Source organism: Rhinichthys klamathensis, unplaced genomic scaffold (assembly GCF_029890125.1).
Source record: "Rhinichthys klamathensis goyatoka isolate OS25496 unplaced genomic scaffold, OSU_Roscu_1.1 h1tg000467l_1, whole genome shotgun sequence".
NCBI lineage: Eukaryota > Metazoa > Chordata > Actinopteri > Cypriniformes > Leuciscidae > Rhinichthys > Rhinichthys klamathensis.
In genome coordinates this window covers 78410-104633 of record NW_026606956.1, presented here as the reverse complement: position 1 = coordinate 104633, position 26224 = coordinate 78410, and the positions used below count along the sequence as shown (strand labels likewise).

The window sequence follows — 26224 nt, the reverse complement described above, 5'->3', positions numbered from 1 at the left end:
GAACTTTAGATAAAAAATGATCTAAAACGTTTTAAAAAAATTCCTGTACACTGATTCAGCTCTCACTGTTTTGTCATTTTGGGTATTTCTCTGGGCTTATGCGCAGTCAAGTCTGTTAGCTTTAAATTATCACTTATTTGGATCCCTGACTCTTTCACATATTTTCTTTCTGGCTCTTCTTGCCTGAAAAAGGGAGTGGGCGCTTATCGCATGGGGGCGGACGATGGTCCAAACTTTCACGACAGTTGGAGAAGCGGCGAGTGATGTCATTCGCTCCCTATCTCGCTCCGATTCCCCCCTAGAGCATCTGCGTTGCGCTCGCCGACAGTGCCGGAACCGAGGGGCTCCCCTTGGACCCTCTGGCTCCGGAGGAGGCTGTCGGAATGACCCTATCCACAGAGTATTTCACTCCTCCGGGCTGCCGCCTTCATTCCGTGTGCTCACTGACACGAGGGGTTAGAATGTGCAAATCATTAGTCTCTTGGGAAAATAGTTTTTTTTTTACTATCTCATAACAAGATTTACTGTTTTGCAGAATGGGAGCATGAGCGACCTTGAGTTTATGAAACTAATATGCCAAAAGAGTTACTACGAAGACTAGTGATATTAAGGTTCCACCTCAGCGAAGACTTTCATCATCTCAAATCCGGAAACCATCCGTCTTCTTCTCTAGAGCTTTGGGAGTTCCAAGCAACTATAGGAAGACACACACACAGACAATTTTGCAAATACAGACATATGGCCAATTTCTGAAATGTTCTGAGAGGGCATATGGCAGTGTCCAGGGTGTGGTCAGCCTACCGCTACAGTTTCTCTAGCCAGCCAACGGGATAAAGAAAGAGAAGGAAAGAGGAAAAGAGGGAATCCATTATGTATGCTGCCAGTGGACCCTGAGTGTTCGGGCCCCCAGTGAACCTGCTGTGTCAGTCTAGCAGAACATGGCCGCACACTTGCCTGTATTGGAAAGCAAAGGAATAAATCATGATCTAACAACAATGCATCAGTTGACTTATTGCTGTTTTGTGACCAGAGGTAAGGAGTACCACTGTTTTAAAACCATGTCGCAGGCTCTGGGAGGCAGCCGCCCATGCAGTCTTGTCATATGCCAGTATAATTGTGCTGCATCAGGATCCCTCTAACTAGTCAACTGGGAGGCCCTGGCGCGTTTCATCTGCGAGACCCCCTCGGCCGGCCCCGAGTCTTGACAGCCGCCTTCTCATCATGCTGTCAGTGGTATGCTAACAAGACCCGATCCTGTCTTGGCCTGTGGTGCTAGCCACTGAGGTTCCTTTCGGCCCCACTCTTCGCTTTTTTACTCTCTACTCAGCAATGCCGTCTTATTTTCATTCCTTCTTCAAGGATCTCTCTTACCACACCTTTAATAGACATTTTATCATCCTCCGGCACTTCCTGTTCTCTTCTTTGTGAGATTGTGTTGCAGTGGGAGGTGGATTAGTGGTGTTTGGCGCCCTGCGCCCTACCTCTACCTTTTCTTTTTTTAATGCCACCGCCTTGTTAGCGATACACCTGTGTCGGCGCCCCGCTCGGAGCCGTGCGTTTGTCAACAGGAGAGGAGAGCGAGGCTTGGTAATTGGGAAACAAGGAGAGGGCCAGGGGAGAGAAGTCTCGCAGGTAGCAGGAGTCAGCGCAGACTGCGGCGCTGTCACCCTTGTCAGGGGGAATCGCACCTCTAGTCTCCAGTCTGCCCCAATCACAGATTCCACTGTGAGCTTTGTTGTGCTTATCAAAGAACGGGACCTTTTTTTTTTTTTTGGTCTTTGTCTATTCTTGGAGAAGTTGCCATGGATATTTTTGAATCCCAGCTTCTCCCTAGATGTAGGGAATATGTTCGTCAACTTGTTTACATAGACAGGGTTCACTGGAAAGGTGTTACAAAGCATATCTTTATACTTCATCTGTGGAATATATCTCAGCAAGGCAAAATGGTACAAATGTACTCCTAGAGATGAGTGTGAATGTGGTTTGATTGTGAAGTGAGAGTTATGTGACTGTCACCTGATTGGGCAAATCCAGAGTTCGCTGAGCAAAGATGGCAAAATCCTTCTATTTCCTTTCCTGAAAGGTGCAGATCTATTTCTAGGTCTTCTAGCATGCTACTTATCAGTACAAATTGTTATATGGTTATCTTTTGCCTCGTCATCTTTTTAATAAACAGGGTAATTAATGAATTTGTTAACGAATCAGTGCATCCTTGAGTGTCATGATTTTTTTATGTAATATCAAAGGATAGGGTCACATCATATACAATAGTTTGGGTCTGACATGGGGGGGTAACATTTCTCTTTCGATGATCAGCTTGAAATATCAGCCTATCACTAGTAATTTGCGTGATAATTTCATTTCATTTTGGCATATATTTGATATGAAACTGATGTTGCATATTTGTTAAACCATTCTTCATAAAAGGACAGTGTCATGTGTACTTTGGAAGTCTTAATAATGGCATCATTGTTTTTTTGGGGTCTATTGTATTTCCAAAGCCGGATCCCTTTGTATAATCCGCTCTATGGTTGGTCTCCATAGAGAAGACCCCCACTTAACACGTCCCCAGCACGCTCATTATCGCTAACGGCAGCGGTAGCTCACAGGTCTCGGCAGGATGCAGCCCCGCATCCAAACAAGCCGTAATCCAGCATTTGTTCTTGCGGATGACTTCTTCATTCAAAGGAATATCAAGCATACCTTGCCTTTTGTGGCCATTTGGCTTTCTTTTTATTTGGCATTTCTTTCTTTATTAATTATTCATAAGACCGCCAAATATTTTATTAGGTGCAGCACTCCAGCAGTGCATTGTGGGTACAACTGGAGATTCAATGGCATCGATACAGTTATTCTGAACTTTCTCTTTAGTCACAGAAAGGAGGTCACGACTGACTTTCTTGCAGGATCGTGCGTGCTTTATGATGAATCCCTCGGTTGTGAGCAAAACAACTTTTGTGGGAAAAATATCAAGAGTTAATTTGTTTTTGAATTCCACCTTTTAATGTTTATCTAGGTTTTGCCACCTCCTTTTTGTGCCCTCGTCTTTGAAAGAAGACGGCACGGCTTTACTTTCAAGTCGAGAATAAATCAAGCCAATTGGGCTTGTCTGTGGACATTGTTGAATTAATTGGAATACGCCATTAGGCTTTCTTACCCATCTCTGCATGGTACGGAAGGGTTCCCCTCTAAGAAACTAGATGGCAGTCTGTTCGCAGTCAAAGAAAAGTGTTTCTTTGCAGTGCAATGACCTCTCAGCATGATTCATTTATTGGACCTTGAGAAAAAGGATCTCGAACAGAACGGGTCTCAAAGCTTTGATATCAACCAAACTTCAACTGGTGAGAAATGCCATAAATATTCATTTCTTTCTTCTAAATTGCCTGAACAAAATTAGATCTGTCACAACTAAAGCCTTTTCGTTCTTTTCAGAGTACTGCACAACAAATTTGCATATGTTATAATGCATGGCACTAAATTACTGTTAATTAAAGCTGTACTATTTCTTGACTCGATAGGTCACGTCTTATCTGGAGCGGTTGCGTTCGAACACAATGTCACAGAATTCAATGCACAACAACAACAACACGCAACCAGCCTTACACCTCGCGCACAGTTGAATACATACGGGATTCCGGATTTAAACAGATCTCTTTGAAGCGAGCTGTTGTGCCACCGCCAAGCTTGGTTGGTTTCAGTGGTCAATTGTGATATTGTGTGTCAGTGAGCAGGGGGGTCTCTTGATACTTCGGAGCCATGGTTCACACACATTACTGGAAGCTCCAATTGTCAAGACCCCTTCTTCCAGCCCCTACTCCCCGTGGTATTCCAACAGCTCACAGTCTCTCTTGGCTAACTCATGTTTCATTCTTTGGCAATTTGCCCTAATGAAGTCCCAGAGGAGCCTTCAGACCTCTGTTCTTTTTCCATATTTAATCATGTTATTTTAATCTGGAAGATGAGGAAGCTCTGGCGTGTGTGCGTGTGCCACACAGGTCATTACAACTGCTAGGTAGCCATGAGGGGGAATCAGGGTGTGGTGAGGGGTCACTTGGGTGTTCACTCATTAAACATCCACACCAGTGATATAATTAAGTGCTTGCTTCTTGTAGAGTCAGATTGTATACTGTGTGCATGTGTATAACAGTAATAAAGCATCATTAATTTTGTATCGGTCCTGGAGACGCTACACATTTGACACCTTGTGTGTATTTTTAGTCCCTTGATTGATGCCCCGATTTTGGATTTGAACCCGTGCTGTTAACATTAGAAAACCCCAAAAAGCACATTTAATCAGCTTGTGATGTTTGGATAAAAAGAATAACTATACAGCCTGCTCTCCTGGCCCACAATAAACGCAATCCCCTGTAGTGTGATGGGGTATTCATTGATGAGCCCGTCACATTAAGAAGCTCACGTCTTTTTTTCTTTTTCTTTATTTGTCGTAGTTAACTGCATGCGTGCAAGGGTCCACCGCCATGCTCTACCCTATGCACTGGCAGCACATCTTCATTCCTGTACTTCCTCCTCACCTGCTGGATTACTGCTGGTAAGAGCTCATCTGCACACTTAAACACACAAATGTCTCTCTCATTTGTATCTCACTCAAGCTTGGGCTGTCGCTTTTTGAGCTTTAGAGCTGTATGATTTTTATGCTTTGGGCCTTTTTGAGGGAATTTGTACAGCTTTTACATTGAAGTTGGATTTGTACGTCATAAGCAAATCTTGACAGTACCCATGGAATCCAAGTTTTGTGCACTGATTGGGGAAAATCTGTGCAATTCTGTGGATTGCATTGGAAGCTGATATTACTGCATTCTATGTCGAAACCATTATCATCTTAAGCCAAAATATTTAATAATGAGCATCCAATAGGCAGCAGGAACATTTGGCAGTCAGGTCTGTGAACATTTTTTGTTTCTTTCTGCCTAATGACAGATATAGCCAATATGTATTGAAATGTCAAAAAAAAAAATTGACAGATAGATAAATAAAAAGATATCTATCTAGATTAATTAAATATCTGTCTGTCTGTCTATAATCTGTCTGTCTGATTATCTGTCTGTCTGTTTCTCTGTGTCTAATTATCTGTCTGTCTATATTTTATATAGCTGTCTTTCTGTCTGTGACTGTGTCTGTCTGTGACTGTTTGTCTGCCTTTCTGCCTGTGACTATATCTGTCTGTGTCTGTCTGTCTGTCTGTCTGTCTGTGTGTGTCTGTCTGTCTGTTTGTGTCTATCTGTCTGTGTGTGACTATCTGTCTATCTATCTATGTGTCTGTATGTCTGTCTGTGACTATCTGTCTGGCTGTCTGTCTGGCTGTGACTATCTTTTGTCTGTCTGTGACTATCTATCTGTCTGTCTGTCTGTATACAAAATAGATTTTTTATCATTTTCATTTACACAATATTTCACTTAAAAATTCACCTAATTTGAATAGGTCAGATTTCTGTTAATCAGCCAAGCAGGTACAGTCTCCAAATTCGTCCAAACTTTAGGCAATTAATTGGCCTGGCGATTATATTCTATCGCTCCATCAGTAAAATATAGTTTCACAACATGCAATACTTCCTTCTGAAATACCCCTCATCCTAATAAATATCTTTCACCATATCTTGGGATCTCAAAGAGTTTATGAAGGACATGATTTATTATGCCACCACGACAAGTCCAGCATGCAATCTACTTTTTTTTAGCCATCAGAAACATATATATATACGGGTTGGGAGGCAGGCTGATTTCCGTATGCCAACTGTGGGCTGAAACCGTGACCACACTCTTAACTTACAGCCCTGCTGTATAGCTAACAGAACACCCTATACCCTTAAATTGACAGACTTGTGCTGCCATGCTTGACACTAGAAACTATTTGTGGTCGAATAATACAACATTGATATAAATCTAGCTTTAAGAGTAGCACCGTTTTCCACTCCAGGACCGGCATCCGAGGTGATTTATCATATTTTAGCGATCTAATTATACAAAAAAAAAGAGCATTATCATATTATAAGGCTGTGCAATCGCTCATAATGAACGCCATTAGAAATGATGGGAATTAGGCTGTCATAACAAAGTTACACTCATGGACAACAATGACGTGACAGGGCTCACCCCGTGCATGTGCGTGCGTGTCTGCGTGTCAGCATGCCTGCATGTCAGTTAAATCTATGGCCTTAACAGATGCAGTGAGGGAGACTGCAGCTTATTAGCCACATAACCTGATTGAGCGAGCACTGTAGCGGCTACCCAAACCTATCTAATTACACGGCCCTGCCTCGCCCCACTCTGCACCGAGACTCAAAAGTGACGCTCGCCAATTACACTAATCACCTTCACTGCTCAAACGCGCTCGTTCCGGGAAACGGCCGAGGATGCCATTAAAGTTTAGCTCCTGATGCATGCTGCGTCAAAGATATGTCAATTTACGGTGGTCCTCGTTTATTATTATTTCGTTTGAAATTGTTGGCCTTGTTCTGTAAAATGTACGGCTGCGTCTTGAATATTTTTACGTTGTATCTGCATGGCGTTGGAGAGAAACCAACGCATTTCTTGAATTATGACTATTTTTAAAATGCAATAAAGCTGTTTTCATGTTGCTAATGACTGCGTTTTGTCTCTGTTCCCAGTGCGCCCATGCCATATCTGGTCGGAGTTCATCTCAGCCTTTTAGAGGTACGTCACATAAATCTTCCGTCAGCAGCCGTTCATCATCCTTAAAGTAAAGTTTGATCAGAAGCACACCAGTCAATATTACATAAACCATCATTATTTACTTTTTTTTTTCACACCGGGTCATTTAAAACCAACCGCTCTTCTGGATTCCAACCATCTGAGATGCTAATAACGCCCATCTACTTTGATGCATCATCACCGAGCGCCGAGAAACCTACAAAATTTGACACATTGTTTTTTTGCTTTTCATCTCCCGGGGCGCCCAAGAGAAATGAAAGAGCCGGTGAAACAAAGAGATGGTGCGTTCGGTTATTGAGAAATGGCATGTTGGTTGGAGGTAGACCTATAGCTTCATGCGCAGATCTGATAGCGCTGACAGTCGCGCCAGTGCTGGTGTTTATCACACGTTCGCCCGCTGACAGCCCCCCCCCCCCCCCCCTCCAACCCTCCCTCCCCAATCCGGCTGCACGTAATTAGACCAAATCAGCACATGGGCCGCCGTAGCAGCGACTGTCAAAAATGACAAACCAGAATTTTTTTACACACTTGGCTGTTTCCCCCACCTGCACTGGAGGAATAATTATTGGATTTGTCGCCACTACCGTGACTACCATTGTGTGGAAGCATTACGCCGCTCAACACGGTGCTTCATTCAACATGCCTGAATAGTTTTATTATTTGATTAGGTGTTATATATTATTAGTTGATAATAGTTGCAAATGTTTCAAATACAATTATACATATATACATACACGTATATATAAAATGTATTTTTAACATTTGCTCTACTGCTTTTTAATGTGTCATTTATTCACAAACAACGTTCCAGTTGTACTAAATGATTTCTTTTTAAACTGTGTTGATTGATTCAAACATTTTGACTCTCAACCAAGAATGATTCTGTGAGTCTTTGTAGGTGCATACATGTTTTTGGAGAGTTTTTTTTAAGAACATAATTTAAAAGCTTCATGTGGTTTCATTTATGAGAATCCAGTGTTTGCATCGTTAATTTAATCTATTTAAATCTTTCCTGCTTTAGTCTTTATGTGGAGGTTTTGACATCATTGAAGAAAAAAATATATGTTCTCTAAATAGAGAATCATCAGTAGTCTGGAAATTAGTACTGTGAAAATATGTTTACAGTTTGTTAACCATTCACAATTTTGTTGCAAAAAGTTTATACAAATTCTTTAAATAAACTACTGTTTTTTTATCACATTGTAAAGTTATTAAAACGGTCACAGGAAATGGGAATAGTCAGGACGGTGTGTAACAAAGTGTGTTGCATTTCCAGAGAGTAAAGGGCAGATCCCTGGAGGATGTGGTCATTCTGAACGTGGACACAAACACCCTGGAAAGCCCCACAGACGATCTGCACAAGCTTCCCAGTGACGTGGTGAGTGTCCCACAACAACACACACGTTTACCTAGACATGTAAATGAGGACTCACCATAGACTTATGTATACACGTTTATAATTTTTACAGACTAACCTTAAAGCTTCCAAAAATTATTTGTATTTTTAGAATTAAAAAATAATATTTACTTTATTTTTGAAGCCTTGTTTCAAATAATGTCCCTAAAAGGAGGATTTGTCAAATGGTGTGTGTGTGTGTATGAATGTATATATTATATTAAGAATTATTTTTACTTTTGAGGATATCTCTAAAGGGTAAGTTTCCCCTAATTTTACTAAGTTCTGGGAACAATGTTGTCCCTAAAGTAGCAAAAGTAAACCTACACACACACACACACACATACACATTACCATTCTCCATTCTCTACCGTTTTCTTTTGTTCTAAGCACACTGTTTCAAATTCACAAATACACACACAAATATGATTGCCATTTTCTCCCATTCTATTTTTCGTCCACCTGAACATTTAAACAAACAGTTTCTTTCTGGTCAGAGGAACACACCGCACCTCTGTCTTCATCATTAGCAGACGCAGCCGTGAATCCCCAAAAAACGCTCTCTGCAAACTTGCCCTGTGACATTAAACGTCCGTCGCAATTCGCCGGCCATCTCTGTGAATTTCAAACTCCTGCCTTCATCTCTTCTTTTTTTTCTCTTCCCCTTTCTCTCTGCCCAGTGGCACATCTCGCTAGAAGTCCTGGATTTTCTGAAGGCGCGGGGAAGAAGGGGGCCAATTATTAGATCCTGCTTTTCTGCCACCTGCCAGCGCTTTCTCTCTTTAATTAATGTTTAGGTGGCACGGTCAGTGCAACAGGGAAGTGCATCCAGCGTCAGGGTCAGAAACACGTCTGTCATCTGTCCTTTTGAACATAAAGAAACGTGTTTGTTTTTTTCTCTTCTCTTCTCGCGTTCTCTTTTTCTCTCCCGCTGGGGGGTGTGTTTTAACACTCCTATATGACTCGGTGGTTCCCGCTGCTGTCTGTCCAAGCAGAAAAAGCCAGCCTGTTCTGTTATGCCATCTCAGCACTGGCATCCCATTTGTAAATTAAATTGCAAACCGAGAGCGTCGTATAAAAAAGAAAGAAAAAAAAGAGTCGGGTCTTTTGAAACTGACGGAGGGGAAAGAAAAAACCTCTTTGTCTTCGTAGCGTGATAAATTAAGTGGCAGCTTCATGTTTGCTTTGATCCTCTCACGCAATTTTTCATTGACTAATGATAGAACGTATTCTGCATATCATGTTAAATTACCCCACCTGAATGTAAATGTCACCTACAATAATATATTTATCACCGCAAAAATTCATTTTTCTCTTCCTCTGGTTATCATACCTTTGGGGATATTAAAATTCATAACTCAAGGAATACGTTTAAATTGAGCAAACGCTCTGGGTTTATTCCCCCCCCCCCCCCCCCCCGCCCCTTTCCATCTTAAATAGTCTGTCACATGGCGAAAGTGCCTCGCAATTTGGTATTTAAAAAGGACCAATCGATGGAATTTAATTGAATCGGTTAATTTGATTCTCTTTTTTACTTTCATTATTCAAATACACATTTATTCAGAGATTTTAGCATTTCTGGCCTCTAAAAAAAATCAATGCACTTTACAACTATAAAGCAAAATAGAATATAACTTACCCTGGAGCGTTTCTTTTTTCTTTTCTTTCCTCCCAAGTCTTTTATTGATTTAAACCGAACCTTTTGAGATTCATCTAATTAAGTGTTTGAAGGCTTTTTTTTACCATGTGGGCTTTATTATTCGGAGAGTCTGACCACTAGAGCCGCTCTCAGACGGGTCAGGGGTGACAGTTGTCCTGAATTACCTGGCCCTTTTTTCAGACGGGACCCTATGCTGTGCTCACCGCTGTCTGTCACTTAATGGCAGTTTTTCCCAATTTCACACATAATATTTTAGATTTATTGACTATTAGAAATGCTACCACGCCAGTAGCTATTCCGTTCTGCACAAACCGACGGATTTTACAAATAGAGATAATAATTGCAGCGGCTCAGAAAGGATGTGGCGAACGCTTGAGAATGATTTCAAACATGCCTTTTTATTGGAAACATCAGATGGGACGAGGTTGAAAGTCCACGGATTGTGTTTTTTGGGTTGCAGTTTTAATCACCACACTTTTCGAAAGTGTCACACGAGGGTTCAAAACAAATTTAGCGCTACTTTTTATTTTGTACAATGTGTGAAAATGAGATTAAAATGTCTCAAGTGAGTGTAACGTGACTTTTTGATCCACCATGTATATAAACATTAAAATAAAGATCACTTTGATGTAACTCTTCGTGCTAACTTTATTTTTTTCTAAATAGATTCTCTTTGTTTTAGAAGGTGTTTGTCGCTGAAGTTTTTCTAGTTCCATCAAGAACTGAATTTATAAATATTTAGGAGATTTTAATGATGGGTGGTTGTAGATTTTGCAAAAAGAAAAAGAAAGAAAATAAATTATGTTAAAAGGAGAGTTTGCTCTCTCACAAATAAATGAAGGTGTTTTCCTTCTTAAACATTGTGAAACTGTTGCTTTTTTTTTTTATTCAATTATAATTGGATTTGGTAGCGGGGTATGGGGGGTGTTTACTTGTGCAGTCATTAAAACGATCTAAAAATAGAAAATTATGAATCCATTGTGCTACCAAACAGCGCTGCAATCTTATGCGATTCTCTCTGCTCACAGGTCCTGTATCAATCCTGAGACTGTTTTGATAAAATATTCCTTTTGACTTTATTACTTTAGTTCAAGTTACGCCAGATCTATTGTTTACTTTTCCAGTTTCTCTGTCTTTGCTGCTCGTGTCATACCGGTTGTCTCCCTTTTCGTCTCTTCCACACAACTTATATTTGTACTTCCTGCGTTTGATCGTTTACGTTCTCAATCAACAGCAAAAATTCAAGTTTGCACACCCACCTCGTGTATATTAAGCTACCAAATGAAGGTTAACAAATTAATCAGAGAGAGTGCAATATCCGCGCGCCTCCTCTGAGATCACCCGGCATGGTGTTTAATTGGGATTCGAGAGAAAACAAAAACAAGCACTACATCAGCTGACACACCAAACAATTACTGTTTGGGGAAAGTGGGAATGTTGCGCTCTTCAGTGCTCGTTCTATTTCAGGGCATCGCAAATCAAGCCCATTCAGGACCCTCTTAAAGGATCAGTTCTTCGTGCCGTAGTGTGTGGGACGGGGCAGACCAGGTGGGGCTCATTTCCGCCCCGAGTGGACTAATGCAGTGTCCAGCCCTCAAGGCACCACCATTATTGGTCTGTTGATGAACAATAACTGTACTTGATTGGCTCTTTTTGCTTGAGTGTCAGACTGAAATCAAATGCAGATGTCTTAAAAACCAAAGGTTTACTTTCACATTTACATTAAAAAATGTCCAGTCTTTTTTAGTGTTTGAATGCATATTTTCGTTTTTTACAAACTTGCATTACATCTTCCACATACCAAAATCGAATAACTTGCGCATTCAGCATGCTTATGTTAGCATATAAACTAGCAGTGATTGATGGAGTAATTTGCTTTGTGAATGCTAACTAGTGAATATTATTGAGTGGTCATTTGTATTGGTGTTTCTTTCAGTTCGGTACTTATTTATTTATTTTTAACTGTCTTGATAAATATGAGAAAAAAAAATGTTTACCATATTTTGTTTTATTTATGTTTGATCAAAGTTTCTTTTATTTTAAGTTATATTTTTTATCTATTTATTTATTGTTTGATTTATTTATTTTAAATGTATGCTGCTTTTTAAGAAAAAGACACTAACCTTGCGTTTTGTTAGAAATCTTTAAGCATGTTTTACGATTGATAATGATTGTTTTCTTAGTTTTACATTTAAGTTATACACTTTTTATTTATTTATTTATTTTAAATGTAGGGAGTGTATTAAGAAAGACACTAAACTTTGCAAGCATATTTTTATAATTAATGAATTAATTTACTTAATTATTCTTTTACTTAATGTATGCTGTGTTAAGAACAAGACACTGACCTGCGTTTCCTTTAGCATTACGGTTGAAATACACTTTGTCTTTGTGTTTTTCTGAAAGGATGTGAATTCAGTCCGCGTGTACATTTTACTTTTCAGCCTATTGCACATCAAAAGAAAGCAGAAGATTTTCATATCTATTTCTTTTTTCTTTGTAGTCCTCTAATTGCCTCCCAACGGCTTTCCATCCCTGGACAGAATCCTTAACAAAACATATTTAAAAAAAATAATAAAAAAAAGTCTTTCAGCCATACTCCAAAACGTTCACAATGTAACCTGACAATATTGTGGGCTGATTTATTTACGTCTAGATTAACTTTGTAAATGGTCATTTAATTTTTTACTCCTTTATTTTAACTTATATTGATCATAATCATTTATAAATTAAGTGTATCATCATACAGGCTTATTTAATATATATATATATTTAAAAGAAATCTCTAAATATCCAGTCAGGTTGTAAAATCCATCAGATCTCCATTTATTAACCTGGAAAAAGTGTAAAATATATGTGTGAGGACATGACTGTGTGTAGCGCCTGTCTGCGGCTTGTCCAGTTCAATGAATTAAAATCCCTTGACCATAAACAGCTCAGCTCTCGAGGAGAGACCGGCGTGTGTGTGTGTGCGCGCAAAAGCGTCTCAGAAGTGGTGTTCTGTTGAAACTCGCGGTGTATAATAGAAGCCCATCGCAGAGCAGATCTCCATGGTATCATCCTTTAGAGCAGGAGACAGTGATGCACCTGCTAATTATCATCTCCAGCTGGTGAGTTAAATGGAGATCTGTTTTCAGGGCCACCTCTGACCCCGTGCTCTTTACTTGACGCACTTCAAACCCTGTTGGGGAGTCCATGCAGTAGAGTTTAATGAGGCCCTGTGTTTGCCCTCGACGGGCTCAGCGAGTCGGAGGCTGCACTTTCATCCTCAGCCATCCTCGCTTGATGTAAATTGAAAAGATCACAGCTATGGGGAGAAGACCTATAGTGGAAAGGCCTCTCTGCATAGATTATGAATATCATAACTCAACATAAGTCATCTCCCAACCCCCCCGCTACCCACCTCCTACAATACCATAGTTATAATTGGACCCAATGGGGGACTCTCCCTTTGATCAGATTATAGGCTGAATGACTTTACACTAAAAAATGTCACTGCCAAATAGGTTTATCACCTGTAGAGCTAAGCTCCCCTCTGATGCCCCACCCGCTCACATCTCGTTAACGTTACTCAAAGTATAGAAGTTAATTAGTCTAACTGATCAATTATTGGCCACGCTTGTGCCGCCCAGTTATTAAATTGAAGTGTATCACCAGCATTATCTGTGAACGTGATTTATGAATCGAGTATTAACAGAGGAAAAAATACATTGTAGTTAATTGTATCATCATACAGGCTTATCTAATATATATATATATATATATATATATATATATATATATATATATATATATATATAGCCTGTATGAAAATAAAATAAAAACTCTAAAGGGCGCAGGCTGATAGGTCCTTTGTCATCTTCGTGCGATCACATCATTACCGCATTGGACAAGCTAATTGGCCTTTGCTGATCCTGCAGCCAATTAGATTTCTTGCTCAACATTTAAATAGTCTGGTTCAGTGTTTGCTGTAAGCTAGTCCTCCATCAGAGTTCATCTGAGACCCTCCACCTCCCCCAGCTCCACCTGCCTCGATCTGCTACTGGATTTATGCATGTTTATTTATGCAGCAGCAGCATATCTTACATGCTCACATCCTGTGTATCTATTAGCATTAGCAGTAGTATATATATGAGTGGGGGTGGGGGGGGGGGAGTGGGGGCATGTATAATTGTAAATAATAAATATTAAGTAGCATTATATACATTTATTTCATTAGATATACATTTGAATTTAATTCATAAATATTGAAGACATTCTTGTGCACAACCTTTTGTTTTATCTCCTCTTATTTGCCCACTGGGTATGGTGAACGTTCTCCTGAGTGTGAGTGGCATTTTGGTTTCTTTGATTCTTCAAAAATGAAGACTGTTTAACGGATTGTTTGGGGAGAGCGAGAGAAGTGAGGGAAAAAAGACAACGCATCAACATGAAATATTAATATGGCACCAACTTTACATAAACATAAAAGCACTTAGCCAGTGTGAATATGGAGATGACACTTGTTAATTTAGCGCCGCTAAACTTCCAGTTTGATGCATCTGAGTATTCGCCATATCAGCTCAGGGACTCTGTGAAGAAGAGATGCATCCCAATAGGGACAAATAGAACAAAAGACAACAAAAATTAAACTTGTTCGATATGAAGAATGCCACATTTTGTGAACATCTGCGACAAAACCTCTTTCCACATTCAAAAGGGTCAGTGGCGATTCACCCAGGTGCTTTTGCTGCGTTTTTAAACTGAACTGCCTCTTGGTATTCTGTGGACTGCCTAAATGCTCTCGTTTATGGTCCTTGCTTGATCTTCCCTAATGAAGCAATCTAAACTGATTATTGATATGCACGCTGCTCAGTGTCAATTGCAGGCGTGCAAATGAATTGCCAGCAGATGGTTCTGAGCGCCACAGAATATGTAATCAATTTGGTTAACCTTAGATTACCTGGATCAAGCACCGCTTCATGGTTCATCCCCATGTGTTCGTGCACCGCTGTGTCTCATGACAGGCTTGGATGCTTTGATACAGAAGGCTTGGGAGTATGGGGAAAAATCTGTTGGGGACATGCAATTCAAATACTTCCTTGGTTATATTATTTGTTTATTAATAAGTATGCATTTATAAGTATGTATGCATATTTATTTGGGCTTATGGGTCAATTACAAATAAGATCACATTTTTATGAACTAACCTTTGCTTTCTCTAATTTCCTATGTCACATGACAACAAAATGTTTTCTGCATGTTTGTTACACCCAGTGTTGGGGTGTTACACCTTGAGTTACGTAATCAGATTGTTTTTTTTTTTCAAATAACGAGTAAAGTAACCCATTACCTTTAAATTAACACTGAAAAATGTGAGTTACATTTTCAAATAAGTAACGCAAGTTACTTTGTCGTCCAATTTTTTGACTGACACTTTTCCTGTCCCCATTCAATTAAACATTCAATTTTCAGTTAAAGGCATTTCATTATTGAATTCAGAGATGCCATTGTCTAGCTGTTTAGTTTAATTAGTATCTGTTTAATCAAATTGATGATAATCGCTAATGAAGGAAAATTGCAGAATCAAATAATAATTTTTGAATAAAGTTAAATAGGCACAAGTAAATTTACATTTGACCACAAAACAATATTTACTTGTCTAAGATTCCTCAGTCAGATTATGTTAACTTTAAGAAAACGGTGAAATACTAGACAACACAGACTCATATCAACAATAATACTAGGCCATCTTGGTTAATGTTTCAGAAAAGTTAAAATGAGAAGAGTTACAGTGTTTCTTTTAGGATTTTTTTTAGCAGTGGGGGCAGGTCTGTCCAAATAACAAACACCCCTGATGCTGAGCATATATGCTGCTAAATGGTACCCCTGGAGCCTGTTCCTTAAAGTCCCACTCCGATCATATTTTGAGCTATTTTTAAACATTCCCAGTGGTCTTTAAATTATGATTATGCCATTTTTAGCCAAAATCACAAAACCTGTGCCGTTTTCTGGGACTTCGCTTCAGCAGAGCGGCAGTAGCTCATTAGCAATTCGCCTCTGCGTTGTGGGCGGAGCCGTTGGCACGGAGAGCCGTTGAGAGCTCTGTCTCTGTCTCTCCCGCTAGCTTACACCCCCAATACCGGTGGGGCAACAGTATTATATACACGTTAATTATTATTATCCGAAGTTCATCAAAGTTATCACCGATCACCGATCATTATTTCACTCCAAGACGTTGCGTGTGGAGACGCCCAGTGGAGTTACTACGTCACAACTCCAGTCTATTTTAGCCGGCATTTTAGCGTCTGCTACTGATTCACAGGAATCACAGCCATTTGAATGTAGAAATACTCAGAAATACAACTTTGAGCTTATTTTTCTCAAGGTATGTCCTCTAACATCAGAAAAATGCCACAAGAACATGTTAACACCTAGAAAAACATTATTTTCATCGGAGTGAGTCTTTAAGTCTGTTTTCACCTATAAAATAATTTTAAAAAATGAGTGATTTTAGGGATTATTGATAGTCAAACAATCTTTTGGGTGCCCGCAGCACGCTCACAGTGTGAATCGCGTGTCCGTGTATTCTCCGACATGCCTGCTCGCGGTGTGTTTTTTATGCGTGTGCGCGCTATTCTCCGACATGCCCGATCGCGGTGTTCTCGCCATCTTTCCATTCACTTCACTTTTGCTATTTAACCAGAGCGAATGAGACGAGTGCGTCACGTGTGGTGTTTGTCAACGCGCCTTTGGAGAGAAGTGAAAGTGACCGCTCGGCTAGTATCGATACTTTGGGAAATTAGTATTGGTACCGTTCAGATATTTCAGTATCGATATTTATCGAAATATCGATATTTTTGACAACACTACTTTATGTATTTAATCTCACTTTATTAACCAATGTCTTTGCTGCTGACCTTCAATAATCCAATTCAACGATACCAATAAGCAAAAATGTTTAGTTAAACATCATATTTGTTTAAATCTTAATTATTATTTTTTGCTAATGTAAGAGTATTGAACTTTCTTCTCCTGCGTCCTCTAATTCTGCAATCCAGAATGGCATGAATTTGCATTTCCTTCAGCTGGAGTCTTATTTATTTTACATAAGGTGTGAAAGAGCCTTTACCTATGATAAAAATAGAATCAAGCAGGGAATAAAGGGAATTGATGCTGAGAATAAAGCATCAAGCAAGACCAGCACAGGTGAAGAAAGGTAACGCAAAATTAACGTAATATTACTTTCCATAAAAAGTAACTGAGAAGCACAATAGTTACTTTTTTAGGGAGTAACGCAGTACTTTTAAAAGTAACTTTCCCCAACAGTGGTTACACCGCATATTTCTATTTAAAGCAAAACTTCTATCTCCTTCTTTAAAAAGAATTTCACTCTTTTAATGACACTATTTTCTTCCACCTTTACATTTTTTCAAGCCCCGCAAAAATAAAAGAACACATTTAATTCAAAAGTTGATTTTCACCAGTATCAGACTGGACAACAAGGAACTAAAAGCAGACCAGTAGCAGATAATTGTAAATATATAATGAAAGTATATGTATGTCGAGAGATTTAGGAAGTAGCTAGTAAGAAAGAAGAAGGGTAAGAGAGACCAAGATTCTCTGCCAAAGTCATTTTGCTCTCTGGCCCCACCCCTGCACACGGCACCATTGCTTCAATTAACAGAGCAGCAGGTGCTCTTGAGAGATAGAAGGCTTTTCTTTATTTCTTTCTTTGGTTTTTAGGGCGGGGGGTGACCTGTAAATGTGACACTTCACACTCTGAATGGGTTTGCCTGTTCCTCCACCTATTTCAGAGGTGTTAATTTAACTCTCTCCCTCTCTTTCTCTCTTTTAGGTCTCCAGTTTGAAGAGTAAGCTGAAAAAGCAGTCGACTGCTACAGGCAGTGGGGTGGCTCGGGCCTTTCTGCATGCTCAGGCTGCGTTGTTTGGCTCCTATCGGGACGCCCTGAGATATAAACCTGTAAGACTAGCACTCTTCTCTTAAAGCTCTGCACGGAATATCACCTTATCATCACTTTATCAACACCATGCACCAATTTAATTATTTTATAAGTATGCGTTTATAAATATTTATGCATTTTTATTTTTGCTAATGTCAGTGACTAAGATCACATTTTTTAAATTATCATTTTTTTAATTTTTATACTATTTTCAACAAGTTTTAATGACTCTAAAAATGACATGTGGGTTTATCAACTTTTTATTTTCAAATATTTTTTTTTTACCAAAGTATTATTATTTTTTTTCTAGACTTTAAGAATGTTTCAGTTAAACCTAAGAAGTGGCCTATTTTTTATTTTTTCAGTCAAAGCCATTTCAAGAGAAAGAAAGGCTGAAAGAAAGGGAAAAACAGGTGCAGGGAAAGGTGGGCCTGTCTGCATAGCCGAAATGTCAGATGTTAAAAAGCCTGGACTGTCTCTTTGAAGTCTCAGGGCCTTCGTGGTCTTCTCAGACCCTCTAAACTCCTGAAATGTGCCTCCCGGTTACGTGAGTGGCGTTGAGGAAAACAAAGTGTGCTCTCTGTTTGTCAAATGTGGCCATCTTTGTTGGCAAGGCAGAGAGTAATTGGTTTTTGTAGACCCACAGAGCGAAGATACATTATTGATGTTTTAGCAGTTGTGCACAAACTGTCTTTTCGCCGCTAGAAAAAAATACACATATGCTCGAAGTCAAGTCTGTGAAACTCTTAGCCTTCAAAGCGCTGCCTCAATTGAGCACATTGTCTGCAAATCTACATGGAATTACCACTGTTTTCATGCTTTCTTTTTTTAAATAGAAGGCCCTCAGTCACGCCACTTTCATTTGCTTCGCATTTGCTTTAAAACACAAGCTCAAATATGGGTCGTTCTTTTTGACAGTCGGCCCCATCTCATTAAGAGTCTGAGAAGTCGAACGATTGAAAATCAGCCTTTGTGCTGCTTTATTTTGATTAATATTTCACTTTGTTATTACAGAGACAAAACACCCTTATGTCTTTGAAATGACAGCATTGCAGAGCTATTTAGTTGAAAACATTGCATTAGTTGCAATATTTTACTATAAAATCAGTAATTTATGCATTATTTCAGAGCATTCCTTCTTGAAGAAAGCCTGCATGTATCTGAAATGTGATAGCGGTATTTGATTTTACACATCCAGTATTTCACCAGGATTACTGTCATGTTCTGCGATAATGGCTTATATTCTGTGTGCTACATTTCTAAAGAGGTTCCTCCATTTGCAACGAATCATCTGTGTGAAGTTCCGCTCTGCTTTATGGAGCCCATATGCTTTCCCTTCAGCGCCTTAACATAGTGCCGACATCTAACTGAGCTGTAAATGAAACAATGCAGGGAATCATAATTAGCTCCCATGCAAGAGTCGGCAATCATGGACTTATATAGGTCACTGTAGTGTGATACGTCATAGGTCTCTTTTGTTATTGACCCCCGAGCACCAAGAACGATGCTAACAAATGCGCAGATCAGACAGGTTTTAAGCCACGCCGCTTAGCTGTTGTGAAAATGAATTATACAAATTTATAATTGGATTATAATTAAAGAACAAAAAAGAAAGGTTGCTTGAAATGCTAGCCTTTCTTGCTATTGAGCCTTGTTCGTGAAACTCGAGCAGAATGAATTTCTCTGAAAATTGTTCGTAAAATCATTCTTAAATAGTCGCATAGCATACTATTCAGTGGGACAATGCGATACAATTTGCTTAGGAATAGTTTACTATGTATAAATATTTGCATTCAATGTAATTTGTATAAGAATAGTTTTACAACCAGTGAACAGATAAAAAAAAAAAACGAATTTCTGTGAAAATTGTTTTTTATTAGGGGTGTGACGAGATCTCGCGAGACTAAATATGACGAGATTTCTTGTCGAGTGAAAAAGCTGTCTCACGATATCGCCATGAATATTTCACCGCTACACTCACATTCGCCTAAACTATCGTTTTGTTATTTTTATAAAAAAAAATAAAAACCATTATAAACTAATGTGAAAGTCTGCTCTGCTCATCCAGCACGAGTTGCTGTTGCAATCAGTGCAGCACGAATCCCAGTTCACTGATCACGTGACGATGGCGGAGCGGAGGATTCGTTGCGCAACAGACTAAACGTCTGATAAATGTCTTATCTTCTAGAATATGCGCGCTCAGCACCGCTGCTCCCTATACGCGCGGTCACGACTTTGTAAGTGAAAGTAAAACACAAGCTCCCTGATGTGCATTGCGCACAAATTAGGCTGCATACATACAATAGTCCGTCTCCCAATACCCATCTCTGGACTGTTTATTTGCGGCTATGGTCTCTGTTTGCACTGCGAATATTGAGAGAGCACTGTGTAACGTATAAAGGACAACAGACAAGGGAGGCTCCGTTTCTGAACTTATAATTGGAACGCTGTAGAGACAAACGCACCAGCCTCTCTACCCGGCCTTTTCCGAACTCACTGCATTAACCCTATAACTGCCGGTGCAAAATAAAACAGCAATTTCACAACAATTATAAAGAGTCTGTGTGCTAACTTTGATTATGGTTGCACTTATTGTTTGCACTTAATAAGACTAAGAGAAAACTGTTATTTATTTTTGTTATTTATACTGTTTTTATTTCTCTGTTAAATGTATGTAAAGGAGTTCAGTTAGGAGGTCACACACAGCCTCAATCAGAAGTTCTGAAAGCTCTTACATGTACAGTAAGGTCTGAAGAGACTCATGTGAAATCATACAGAAGAAAAGCCAGTCAATAAAAACCTTTTACAGTGCTTGAATATTGTTTTCTTTCAATGCATTTGATAATTCATACTCATAAAGTAGACCTGAAATGACATGCATTAGAAGATTATTAGTTAAAACATTGAAAAATGCACCTGCATACTATTTTTCCAGTCATGAATTTTGTCATTGAGGATTTCTGAAAAATTGTGCAAAAATCTCGTCTCGTCTCGTTCTCGTGAACCAAATCTCGTGTCTCGTCTCGTCTCGTGAGATAAGCGTCTCGTCACACCCCTATTTTTTATACAGTTCTAATATAAATAATCTCATTCAGTGCGTCAATGTAGGGAGGCCGAGAGAGCTCACCGTACTGCAACTGAAGAAAACACACTGTAAATAAACAAAACACCAGGAAATTAAGAAAACATTTTCATCAATTTGACAACAAAAGTGCTGCAAATACTCACAACGCAACCAAATACAGAAACTTGCTGCAAATACACACAATGCAACCAAATACATAAACACACAGCAAATACTCACAACGAAACCAAATACAGAAACATGCCGCAAATAAACACAATGCAACCAAATACAGAAAGGCGCTGCAAAAAATCACAACGCAAACAAATACAGAAATGTGCTGAAAATACTCAACTCAACCAAATACAAAAACGCGTCCCAACACACAGCACATGTGATGAAGATGTTTTCTTAATTTGCTGGTGTTTTTTATTTTATTTGCGTGTATTTTCTACAGTTGCAGTGCGTTGAGCTCTCTCAGCCACCATAACAATGCAATACAATTTGTGTAGGGATGGTTTTACGAACGATTTGCATAGAAAAATGTTATTTTCAACCCTACAAGCCCCCAAAAAATTCCAAATCTTTTTCTAATTCACACATACGGGCAAAGTGTATCCTCTCAACAAGCCTTAGATCTCTTCAGGCAACTTTTTTTTTTGTATTCTGTTCATGTGACATGATGTAATTGATTGCAACGGGTGATGATGATAAACAAGTGAGCGCAGTCAAACAAAACATCTGTCTGTGAGACTCGGATGAAGCAGCACAGTTAGCAGGCGTTTTAGCCAATAGCGGACTGTCTATAGTCATTAAATCTGGCTTTCTTGTCCCCAGGGAGAGCCAATCACCTTCTGCGAGAAGAGCTTCGTGGCACACCGCTCCAGCACCATGAGAAGTTTCCTTGAGATGGCCGTGAACCTGCAACTCTTCAAGCAGGTAAAGTGGAAACGATGGAGGAGATTTTCACAGTTTTAAGCCTCAACCATAAATTACATAAAAAACACATTTGTAGTGTTCTTGATTTGTTAATTTAGTCGACAAGTTTATGATATTTATATAGATACTCATGCAACATATTGCACAATAACTCCAAGAGGATTACTGTCTTGCTTACACTTGAACCATCGCTCCCTCCAGCTCTATTTATAGCCTTGATATCGAGCCTCTTTTCTTCCCCCTCCGCTAAAGTCTTAATTTATACCCGGAACGAGCAGTTGCGCATTTAATCACATCTACGTCTTGACGCGCCATCCACATAACGCTCTCTCCAAAAACCCAGATAGTGACCAGCAGTTCAAAGACATCTCCACCTCCCGCCCGTGCAGTAGCTCCGGGAGAGGCCTTATCTCCAACTTGGCCGTACTGCAAAAGGCCAGCACCACAGTGCCCCGTTCTGACCATGAACCACATCCGCTTGGAGGCCGGCCCTGCCTAGAAACGAGTAGAGGCTGGCTGCCAAGAGATTGCGGGGGTAGTCTGTCAACGGCGACCTGCTTTCTGTATCCTAACTCCCCCCCCCCCCCCCACACGGCTTCCAGCGCCTGATGCTAACTCACGATCACCCTGCCAACGAGAGAGAGCTCGCAGCGCTCTGCCATCTCCCCATCTCCCTGTCTGCACGGGTCCGGTTAACTGGTTCTTCCTCCAGACTCTCATCACTACCCCCTTGACACCTTCAGATGCAGCGTTTTTTTTTTTTTTTTGATGTGGCGTAGTTGCATTCAGCAAATTAAGTTGCTTGGAAACGTTTTTCTAGCTAGAGATTATGCCTTTTGTTCATCTCGTAATTAAATGTGAAGATAACAAATCTATTGTTATATATTCTAGTTCACAATGCATTTACCCTTAACATGGCGTTTTGCAACATTTGTGCACCGTTAATATAGCATAATGAAATAAAGAAATTTAGAAAATAAGTGTCACCAACTCCATCATCAAGTGTTTGTTCCTAGATACTAGTGCTGGAGATTTCTCGATTTCAATCGATTCTTATTTTGAAGAACTTCAATTCCAAGAATCGATCTTTTAGTCTATGAACTTCACTAAATATTAATTTTAGCGCACCTGCTATCCAATAAATCATAATAAGCTTTGTTACTTTTGACAAACAATAAAAAACGATTTTGCCGCCACTTCAGTTCAAGCGCTCATGAACCGATCATCTCTTCCTCTTTACTAATAATAATAATAATAATAATAATAACTTTAATTTGGTATAGCGCTTTTAAAAGTTAATTCTCAGAGCGCTTAACATAGACAATAGATAAAATAAGCATGACATACAAACTATTACAGTACATGCATACAAACAATGTTATAAATCTAAAAAAATTAAAATCAATAAACAAAACATAAATTAAACAAAACCATAAAATATATTACATGGAGAACCACAACAATCATGTTTCACCCAAAAGCTTCTTTAAAATAATAAGTTTTAAGGGATGACTTAAACAATTTCAGAGATGGAGCACTTCGAATTTGTGAGGGCAGTGAATTCCATACCTTTGGGGCAACCGAAGAAAACGCCCTGTCACCCATAGTTTTCAGGCGCGTTACCGGAACAACTAAAAGACCAGCATCGGCTGAGCGAAGATTACGTGTCGGAACGTAGGGTACTAAAAGATCAGAAAGATATTGCGGAGCAAGTCCATTTAACGCCTTGTAGGTCAACATAAGAATTTTAAAATCAACACGAAATTTAACAGGCAGCCAATGCAATGTCTCTAAAACAGGTTTTATATGGTCTCTTTTTCTGGTCCTGGTCAGAATACGTGCAGCAGAATTTTGTACCCACTGAAGTCTGTGCAGAATAGATTTCGATGCTCCCGCCAACAAGGCATTACAATAATCAATCCTTGAAAAAACCAGAGTATTAATTAATTTTTCTGCTACAGAGAAGGGCAGCATGGGTCGCAATTTAGATATATTTCTAAGGTGAAAAAATGAGACTTTAACAGTATTACGTACATACAGGTCAAATGTTAAATTAGAATCAAAAATGACTCCCAAGTTTTTTAATTTAGATTTGAACTGTATATCAGAGCCGTCCACATTTAAAGCTACAGATTTCACACTACGTAACTGGTGAGACGAACCAATAAGCATCACTTCAGTTTTATCGCTATTTAGACATAGATAATTAACAGACATCCAATTTTTGATTTCTGCAATACAGTTAGAAAGGTGAGTAACAGCGACATTAACATCAGGCTTTGAGTGAATGTATATCTGGGCGTCATCAGCATATAAATGAAAATCGAGATCAAGAGACCTCAAAAGTTGGCCAAGTGGAAAAATATATAGACTAAAAAGTAAAGGACCTAAAATTGAACCCTGAGGTACACCATATTTTACCATACTATCCTCCGATCTACAACCACCCAGCACAACAAATTGTTTGCGATCTGAGAGATAAGACCTAAACCAGCTCAGAGCAGAGTCAGATACACCAAAGACAGACTCCAGGCGGGAAAGTAAAATACAGTGATCAATAGTGTCGAAAGCAGAGCTGAGATCAAGCAGGATCAGTATTGATAAACATCCAGAATCAGAAGCCATCAGTAAATCATTTGTGACTTTAACTAATGCTGTCTCAGTGCTATGCATTTTACGGAAACCAGATTGAAGTGACTCAAAGAGTTCATTAACAGATAGATGAGATAACAATTGTGTTGCAACAATCCGTTCTAAGACTTTAGCAATAAAAGGGAGATTAGAGATCGGATTTACTACTAGTTAAAGCATGACATAAACATTAATGAACATCAGAAGGTATGTTAAAAGATACGATACAACTTAACGAAATGTATCATGTCTCATGTTATCGCTCAATCAGTGTTTCAACCCCGGAAAGACATAAAAAAAAAACAGCTTGTAAACAATGTCACATAACATTTACCTCAGAAAAGCCATTTAATGTCCAAAACCTCTTTAGTCAGCTAGAATAATTAACTCTATAGAGAAGCATTGTGCTGAATATATATATATATGCACTATTACTGTTACATATCTATTACATGTTTTGCTTAACCTGTTCTTAAATTCAATTCACATTTATTTGTATAGCGCTTTTCACAATACATATCGTTTCAAAGCAGCTTTACAGAAAATTCATGTGTCTACATTACAATTTAGAGTGATCTGTTATCAGAGGTGACTGTGTCCAAGTTATATATTTCAGAAATGTACATATACAAATCACGCAGTTAGCTAACAATGTATTCATTTAACTGTGTATTAATTTAGGGCAGACACAATGAGCTCATTGAGGTAAAGAATACATGTTGTTAACAAATGTTTAGGATGTATAGAAAAAAATTGCATTGGTGCAATCTCAATATTTAATGTGTGTTTGAATAAATCCATCATAAAAACATGTTTTTATGCCACCATATTTCAAAAACTGAATTGAAGTAGAAACATAATTATATATCATTAAAAAAGCATTGACATTTTTATTATAAAAAACGATTTAAATGTTTGTTTAGAGTTCAGCTCTATTAGATACCAGCCTTTAAATATCCACTAAACAAGCGGATAGGTAGGAGCAGTGTCCAATTAATGGGACGAGAGTGTGTCTCTAACACGATACTGAAGGATGAGAGTTTTGGATAGGTGTTAATTTGACCTGATCACATGCTCTAATTGGGTGTCTGAGGCTGAACCCAGTGGTCTCATCACTCATTAAAGAGATTGTAATGAAGTTACCCTGTAGCAGAGTCCAATGAAAGGTGCTGACCCCTAGAGATGTCCTCACCCTGTTACTGGGACACCTGAGACCTGTTCTGGCCCATTGTTACTTCAGTGGTCCCATTAAAAATAATGTGTTCTTCTTGGCGATTCAAAGCACTCCGATTTATTAGTGGTAAGAATATTTTATATGCGTTATATGAAATAAATTAAATATATCATATGCTAATGTATATATTTAAAATGATGCATAAATACAAGCATTTGTCTAGTACCTTTTAGTAGATGTTAAATTGTCACATTTATAACTTTAATAACTTTAAGTTAGAAGACTAAATAAACTTTCATAAACTGCAGAACATTTATATATTCCTTAATCTCTTAGCTTTGAGTTTATAGACCATAAAATAAAAATATATATGAACAGAAATTCAAATTGTACATAAGATTATAGTTTACACAAGAACCTATATTTTGCATTAGGTATTTTTCTAGTAAAATTATTGACTGTACTATATATAATGCTTTAATATCTTTACATATGTTTTATCTATATTCCTTTACATAGCATCTTTATTATTTATCTGAATTATATTTATTACGTTAGTTTCTTTTATATATTTAAAATACATTTTTAATCAAACATCTTCAGTATAAGTTTCCACATCCTTCCAAAACAATCTTTAAATCTTTCCAAGACATTGACATAAAAACAAAAACCTAGACTGAAGTTTGACCATATGATGTGATGTTATATATTCAGAAAATATTTTTAA

General features: G+C 38.7%; 1 protein-coding gene across 1 annotated transcript in view; it reads left to right on the top strand.

Moving 5' to 3' along the window:
• dennd1b (DENN/MADD domain containing 1B) overlaps positions 1 to 26224 on the top strand; it is a 92978-nt gene that overhangs the window by 50700 nt on the left and 16054 nt on the right. The window contains exons 10-14 of the mRNA XM_056236849.1: positions 4449 to 4549; positions 6627 to 6672; positions 7967 to 8068; positions 17584 to 17709; positions 21591 to 21692. Of these exons, the coding sequence (XP_056092824.1) occupies positions 4449 to 4549; positions 6627 to 6672; positions 7967 to 8068; positions 17584 to 17709; positions 21591 to 21692 (477 nt within the window). The remainder of the gene's footprint in view (positions 1 to 4448; positions 4550 to 6626; positions 6673 to 7966; positions 8069 to 17583; positions 17710 to 21590; positions 21693 to 26224) is intronic.